An 8,204-nucleotide genomic window follows, 5' to 3' on the forward strand; every position below is an offset into this window, starting at 1 on the left:
TGTTAATTTTCTTATTAGACATTCTCTATATGTTGAGTTAAAGATAATATATTGTCTAAACTTTGTAGACCTGTCTTAATTGTCAGTCATCTCTTTGCTTGTGAAAATTTTGAAGTATAAATGGGAAACTATTTTTGGATATTGTAGGGGGGGAAAATAACTCTGTTTTGCTTTAAAAATTACTGGTTTATATTTAAAGATACTACTAGACCAAAACGAGATTATGAGGTGGATGGACGTGATTACCATTTTGTCACTTCTCGAGAGCAAATGGAGAAGGATATTCAGGATCACAAATTCATTGAAGCTGGCCAGTACAATAATCATCTTTATGGAACAAGTGTCCAATCAGTGCGAGAAGTAGCAGAAAAGGTAAAGCAGTGCCAGTTACTTTCATTTACTGAGGTGGTTATCTGACTGTGCTGACAGGGGAAAAGAGAAGAATGGCAAGAAGCCATTAGGAACCCTCCGACTTCAAAGGCCTTGGTCAAAACCAGAAACAAAGCACATTGTCATAAATGCATTTTGGGAAACAATGAAACTTTGGAATAAGGAAAGTATCATGACTAAATTAGGAGAGGAAAAGCAACCATAGTTTGTGTCCTCTGTAAAAAGAGAAGAGAGAAGAAAGAATTGGAATGACAGGCTCATTAGCCTAGCTCACCATTAACTGTGGTGGATTTTATTAATACCATGATCCATTTGATAGTCACCTGTGCAGAAGAAAACTTGTAAAAAATGTTATTCTTTGTGGCCCTCGCAGATTTAGCTGACAAAGGGAAAAGAGTAAACAAACTCAGTTTTAGAAACTTTTTTTTTACGTAACTACCACTACATTTTGAAGACTGATCTTGTTGGTTTTATCCTGAATAGATTTTCATTAACTATTTATTGCAAAAACTGAGTATTTCTAAATTCAAACCGAAGTTTATGTGAGCTCTCTGAAAAAGAATGGGAAGAAGCTTCTTTCTTAAAAGATGCTTATTTTAAAGAAAATTTTTTGGTGAAAATTCTTTTCAAGTGTTCCACATTAGGCTGATGGGTGTTGTTCTACTGCTTACAAATACGGTGTATTTACAGTAGACAATGTTATCTGATCTGTCTGAGAGAAGAAACAGCTCTTTTCTGGGTGGGAACTCACAGGTGTGAATGCTTTCAGTCTGGACATTCAGAGGGTAAGTGTGGTTAAGCCATGTGACACGGGAGTGTAGTTAGTCCCCTGGAAAACGGCATAGACTGTTCTGGGCAAATAGCCGAGTATTGTTATTTCCAGCAATTCAACGTGCTGGAATCGAAGCCACGGTGAACATGGTGAGATTGTGTGGTTCATGTCATGGAAGTTCTCTTCAGCTGATTTTTCTCACCCAACAGAATAGAACCTGGCCCTGTGGTATATAGCGAGAAAAGTAAAGAAAGTAGAATTAATTACCAAATTGTTACAGTAAATGAACAGTACTTTGTATATGGGAGGCTGAACAAACCTATCGTAGGTTAAATTATGAAGCTATTTATTGAACAGCTTAAACATTATAAATCTTCCAGCAGTTGCTTCACCTGGTAGCACAGATGAAATCCTTCAGTTCCATCCTAGACTTGAAATTGGCTGTGCTCTTTTGCCCATCTGATGGGGGCTAGTAAGGTATGGAATGTTCGTGAATCTTTTTCCATAAAGAACGAATGTCCCCATGCTATTAAACCTCTTGCACAGGCAACATGGGACTTAGGGTAGATGCAGCAATTTTTCCATACCAGTAATAATATTTTTCTGGGAGACAATGGCCTGTCCTTCAAAATCATGACAGGGCTGCAGACTGGTTGATCTGGGACTACTCCCTCTTTGTACTCCCCTCCATCTCGCTTAAGAGAGGAGTCTTTTCAGTGGCTCTTGTTCCTGGGATGCAAAAGACAATTTCCAAGTTTTCTATGATGAATTTAGGGGAAGACAGAACAGAAGTGGCTGCTACTAAAGTACCAGAAGCATTATTCTTGCATTAGCTGTAAATTGTGTTCATTTGCCCATGCTTCCAGCTGATCCCTATCTCTCTCATTTCCGTAGCTGTACTGGACACAGCTAAAGGTGCTTTTTGGTGTTGTTGTTCAGTTACTGAACAGCGGTGCTGTCCTGTGTTTCTCAATCAGATGCAGTACAAGTTAAGGAACTAAAAAATCTGAAAATTATTGTTATAATGCACTGTGCAAAGAGCAAAATAGCTTCCCTGAATGAAAATGTGATACTTATATCATGAAGTACTTGCGTTTCTTTTCCTTGTCTTCCAAATCTTCACCTGGAAAGGAATTATCATGTCCCGTTTTCTTTGGAATCACTAGCAGCTTGCAGATCTCTTTGCCTGAGGCCACTGTTAATGCATGTTCATTACTGATTTGGAATAAACTATCAGTTATGTTCCATAAGGTCCAGCACAGCAGCCATCTAGTCCTCCACCCTTTGCCCAAAATCCTTTGGCTCCTGGCATAAGTTGTGGGGCCATACACAGCAGATTCTAAGTCTCTTATCTCAGAAAGGAAAATGGACCAGGCAATGCTCTTAATTCCCACTTTCCAGAGCACATGCCCCATTTAAAGAGAAACCATTTGAAAGATGTGGATAGGTCAGCATGTGTAGTAAAACCTCTGCTCAAACATACAAACGCCTTTCTTAAATTATACCAATCACCATGCAGATGCATGGATTGGATCTGGGAAACATCTATCATCAGATTGAAAGCAAGCAAATATGCACGGTTCGTGTGGGAAGAACACTTCTAGCCTCTTAGAGAATTCCTGAAATAAAATTATGTGGTTTTGTTATGCACAAGAGGTCAAATGTAATTGATCCTAGCGATCTTTTCTGCCAGGAAGTAGAAACATGTCAGTCATTTCAGACTGCAGTCACTTCCTTGCTCTTCAAGATGCTATGCAGGATTGAACTCCCGGGAGTTCAGAAAGTGTGTTGTATGGTGTCAGTAACCTTTGGGTTTATGGTGTATCCTGGCTCAGAATTCTGCCATTCACATTGGTCTTCTGCTAAAGAAAAAGCTTTCTTATTTAGTCACCTGACAGTGGTTTTCTGTTCTTCTCCCCATTGCTTTCTAAAATGCCAGATTACTCCTATGCTACTCAGGAAAGAAAGAAAGAAAAACATGTGAGGTTGAAATGAGCGTATCAGAGATGAGAGGAACTGAGGAACAGGAGGAGCCTTTGTGATGAGATATCCCAGAGAGCTGGAAAATTGCTTATAGTGGGAGAATAGAGGTGGTGGGGAAAGCAGCCCTGCCACACTGTCTTTCAACTGCCCAAGGAACGGTTAAGTCATGTTTGTTTCTCAAGAGGTGAAAAAATAATTAGTCCAAATAAATTGCATCTCAAACTTGGTATTCTACAGTATTGTACCAGGAGGAGGGCAGGAGAGTGCCGTCTAATGATTCTGATGATGGCATATTTCCCTGCTATCAGGGGTGGTTACTCCTTCGGGTGTGCCAGTTAAGTCATCTGTCCCCGCTCTGAAGTGCATCTGTGACACGGTCACCTCCCTAAAGGATGCTTGAATTATTAGCATCCTAATAATGCTAATAATTGGGGGGGAAGGGGGTAAGGAACATTTTGGTGGTGTAGTTGAAATACAGCTGTTCCACTGGATGATTTTGCATTGATGATGGGCTGCAACCTCTGGTGGAGAAAGGAAGGAAGAAAGGCCAGGAGCATCTCAAATGATTTACGATCCCAACAGGACCCTTGTAGGACCTTGTGCCAAAGTGGTGAAATCACAGTATCATTGATGTAAACGCTCAGTGGAGACACATTTTCTCTTCTAAATTACTGTGCTGTGCATACCTGTGACTTAAACTTTGCTTAGTGCCGTTTTCCCTTCTCTCTCACTTTCTAGGGTAAACATTGCATTCTTGATGTTTCTGGTAATGCGATCAAAAGGCTGCAGATTGCCCAGCTGTACCCAATCTCCATCTTTATTAAACCCAAAACAGTGGAAAATATCATGTGAGTAAAAGTACCTCAGGCTGAATTGTTTGTCATTGTGTTTGAAAAGTCAACTGCAAGTTGTGTGAAGACCATTGTAATATTTGCATTTTAAACACTGTTTAATTTCTAGGGACTTTTAGACAAGATTTCCAATTCCAATCAAAGTAGTTGAGAAGGAATGTCATTGTACTAAATTCTGTGCAACAGTGTCAGAACAGCTCATCCTTACTACAGCCTTTGCTTAAGTGTGGTGTTTAGGAGACTGCCTCCTATTAGAGTTAATACTCAGACAATTAAAACCATATGTCAAAAGACCCCCAAGTATGTGATAGTAGTTGTTAAGTGTATAATGTTTTCAATTTCAGGGAAATGAATAAACGCTTAACGGAAGAGCAGGCCAGGAAGACATTTGAGAGAGCCATGAAACTGGAGCAGGAATTTACTGAACACTTCACAGGTGAGTTTTGCTAGCAACTGTCCCCTTGCCAGGGTTGAAATTTTACTGCTTGTTGTAAAACAGGAATTGCTTCACCGTTGAGATAAGGCTGAACTTTGTTTTCCAGCTAATCTGTGATTGTTTTGTTTTTTCAGTTTGATCAATTAATTCAATACATACAAAAATTGACTGGGAGCTTAATTTAGGATTTAAAAACTGAGGCTTTCTACCATTTTCCTAGGTACCGTAATGCAGATGTTTCCTTTGTTGATACATTTTACACTTAAATATTTTTATTTGCAGAGCTGAGATTGCCCTGCAAAGGTCCTTGTAGAAAATTATTTATTTCCTTTTTTGTGTAAATTAAGTAGTAAAGAATGATGGTAATTAATTAAGCCTCTGGAAATTGGGCTCTACAGTATTATCGTACTCAGCAAATGAAATTTGTGTATGCCAGGGACCTAACTGTAACAGCAAGGGATGGGCTGCAGGCACTCAAACTGTGCGAAGTGTTTGCACTGTGCCTTGCAGTAGGAGGAGATTCAGCGATTGACCAAGTCAGGATCTTCACAAGGACAGAAATGAGCCTTCCCTATTCCTGTCGTAGGTAGACACTCACTCCTTTCCTTTCTGTTATGTTTTCTTTCGCAGTGTGTCAGTGTTTGCTGGCCCATTCACCTCGTTTCTGTGATATGACTCCTTTGCCAGTTCACTCTTCCACATCTTATGCGGGCAGAGCTGTGTGTGCCACAGCTGCTCCATCTGGGCAGAGACAGGAGGGCAGGAAAGGGTGGTGGCTTCACATGGGTGGAAGATAGAGGAACCAGTAGACTCATTGCCCCAGTTTTCCTGCTGCCTGGTTCTCTACACTGTGTGCTACCCACACAATGAACAGTTTGACTCCATCCCTTTTTGTGTACCTCCCTTCTCCGCTGCCTCGTGCCAATAATGCATCTGGCTCTTGCACTCTTCCCATAGCTCTCTCTTTGCACCCAGGAAATTATAGGACTTTCAACAAATATCGCAAATTCTTCCCATTATAGAGTTCCTTACCAAATGACTTGCAAGTATGTAAGGTTTGTTCAAGAAACAAATGAGTTTATTTTAATAGATATTAATTAATTATTTACTTAGGGGCTGGTATTCTCCCAGGCTACCTCAAGGCGTTATTAGGATACTTTTCCAGAAAATTAAGGGACATAGTTCAAGAGATTTGAAAAACCTATAGGCCTTTTTAAGTGCTCTAGTGCTCATGGCTGTGTTTCTTCTCAGAAGTGGCTTGTTGACAAAGGAAGATAGCAATGGTCAGACTTCTGTCCTCAGTAATCCAGTTCAGGTCAGAAACTCTTTTCTGAATCTGTTTGAGATCCTTGAAGATATGACAAATCCCACTTACTACTAAAAATGTGGAGACTGCCACCCATGAGTCAGGTGGTAAAAGAGAATGTGTGAGCATTGCCTAATACATTAAAAAAATACCACATCTTAGGGTAAATGAAATCAGTTTCATCAGCAAGTTAAGTTTAAACAGGCTTAAACTTTGCACACTGGAGAGCATATCCCTCTTCTGATTGAGGGTATTGAGCTTTGGAAGAGGTGTGGTTAAACATAGCTGGAGAGAAGTAAGATGCTGAAGCTTAGGATTATTTGCATTGCAAAGACATTTCTAAATCTTACTAACGCGCTATTGTGCTGTGAACATTATACTTGACCTCTAACAATTGAACAGTCTTCTCCCACAGGCACTATCACAATGGGCTGCAGATGGGAAGAATTTAAGAGATGGGAATGATGAGTAGGAATAAAAATGAAGTAATTTGTATGAAAGCAAAGCTTGAAAGCAACATTAATATGTTAATGCACAAAAAAGTGGATCTGGCCCGTCTCCAGAATTATCTCCCATGCTGAACTTCGTCTTGGTTTATCAACACTGAGGTGGTGATTCTAATTAAAAAGAAGTTGCTGTCTCATGGTGATTGTTTTCCAGGCTGAAGTGTGGTAAGAACAGCTCAAACTTCAGTCCTCGTTTTCACCGGGCTGTGCTTAACTCTGATATGTCAGAACACATCCATATTGGCTCACTTCTGATTATGTTTTAACCTTGGAGAAGATACATCTAACTCAGGCCATCTGGATAGAGATCGCACTTTTAACTATATAAGGAAGGCTGTTGTCTATAAAACTTGAATCTCTTGGCTGGGCAACAACCTCTGTGAGTTCCTCCTCTTTTTGGTCAAAAGCAAAGGTAGTGCTAGCAGGTAGGAATCCCAAGGTCAGCCAGCCGTGTATGAAGTGTCAGGAGCCATCCGAGGAGTTCAGCAGTCTGCATTACACCAAGCCGGACTCAGGCTGACTGCCTGAGGACAGAGCCCTGTGCTGTCTTGCCGTGTGTTGGACCAAGAAGTACTGGAAGATGCAAATTGACTCAGGCAAACTCTGACATGTGGTTAGGAAAAGCAAAAACAGCCTCCTCAGTTGGGTGTGTATACTTGTAGTAAAGTGAAAGCTGCTTCTAACCCCCAGCCTCTTGAGTGGGGGAGATGGTGCTTTGTGTGTCCTGTAGTACCATCAACAGTGTGCTTCTCTCCAGCACCGAAACCAGAAATCTCAGTGGGTGTCTGTTCCTTCAGCAATCTGAAATCCTCTTGCCACTCAGATTGGCTCGGAACGCTTGATTTCTGTGCAGAGTAGGAAGGATGGTTGCTGACTGACACGTTATGTTTTGCAGCTATTGTCCAAGGAGACACACTGGAAGAAATCTACAATCAAGTGAAACAGATCATAGAGGAACAGTCTGGGCCTTACATCTGGATTCCAGCAAAGGAAAAATTATGAAAACAGATTTTTATTTTTCATTTTCTAACTGACATCACCTACTACATCTGACGACTCTTAAGCCCTTCCAGTGGAGCCTGCCTCTAGTTCTTTCCAGCGTGGTTCACACCCTAACCATCACATTCTGCAGTTCTCATAATGCTTTACATTTGGTGTCTCTCTTAGTTTAAATAATTTGTATTATCGTGTGTTGTTGGTTTGCCATTTTTCAAACACGACAGTGGAATGGCCTGACCAGCTATTAGTTTGGGTGGGGGCGGGAGGGAATTGCTTGGTAAAATTCCTTAATGTTTAAGGGAAAGTAACTTTCAAAGATTTTTTCGAAAAAGCTTTATAGACATTCTTTTAAAATTTCATAGCAATTGAAAGAAAAGTTGTATTCAAGGAAGTTGTAAACCATGAATAACTTTGCACGCTTAACTTTAATAGCATGGTTTGGTCAGGGCAATCAATTTCAGGTTTTATTTTCTGAGTTAAATTCTATTCTCACAGTAATTTTTTTTTTTTCTTTCCAGGCAGTTAGAGAGAACCTTTCAAATTCTGAGTTAACATTTTCATTAACTCCCATTACTACTCCTCAAGGGATATTCATTTTCATAATTTCATATGGATATTCTTATAATCTATTTTTTCATCTTTTTGCCAATAAAATTGCTAGGGACAAAGATGTATAATGTTTTTAATCTTCCTCATGAAACACTATTTATAGTGTCTTACAGAAATTGTTTATAGATAATGGTCATCACACTTTTTGAGCCTAAAATATGTTTAGGTGCTAGGAAGCGTTGTATTTTTCAGAGGAATGCCAGATTTCCATTGGCAGTAATACAGAAAACAGCTGCAGAGATGGTCATTAGGGCAATGAGAGAATGATTCGTAGCCTAAAAATATGTGTGTTCTTAGGGGTCAGATTTTAATGAATATTTTACCCACAGTAACTGCCTATTTTGTTATAATA

At 39.9% G+C, this 8,204-nt stretch overlaps 1 protein-coding gene across 3 annotated transcripts in view; it reads left to right on the forward strand.

Moving 5' to 3' along the window:
* DLG1 (discs, large homolog 1 (Drosophila)) overlaps positions 1-8,198 on the forward strand; it is a 92,927-nt gene extending 84,729 nt beyond the window's left edge. For all 3 annotated transcript variants that reach the window (XM_010146136.1, XM_010146137.1, XM_010146138.1), the window contains 4 exons: positions 200-372; positions 3,884-3,993; positions 4,341-4,432; positions 7,140-8,198. In XM_010146136.1, the coding sequence (XP_010144438.1) occupies positions 200-372; positions 3,884-3,993; positions 4,341-4,432; positions 7,140-7,246 (482 nt within the window). In that variant the 3' untranslated portion in view covers positions 7,247-8,198. The remainder of the gene's footprint in view (positions 1-199; positions 373-3,883; positions 3,994-4,340; positions 4,433-7,139) is intronic.
* The last annotated feature ends 6 nt before the right edge of the window (positions 8,199-8,204 follow it).

The sequence above is a fragment of the Buceros rhinoceros genome, unplaced genomic scaffold (assembly GCF_000710305.1).
Source record: "Buceros rhinoceros silvestris isolate BGI_N320 unplaced genomic scaffold, ASM71030v1 scaffold9622, whole genome shotgun sequence".
NCBI lineage: Eukaryota > Metazoa > Chordata > Aves > Bucerotiformes > Bucerotidae > Buceros > Buceros rhinoceros.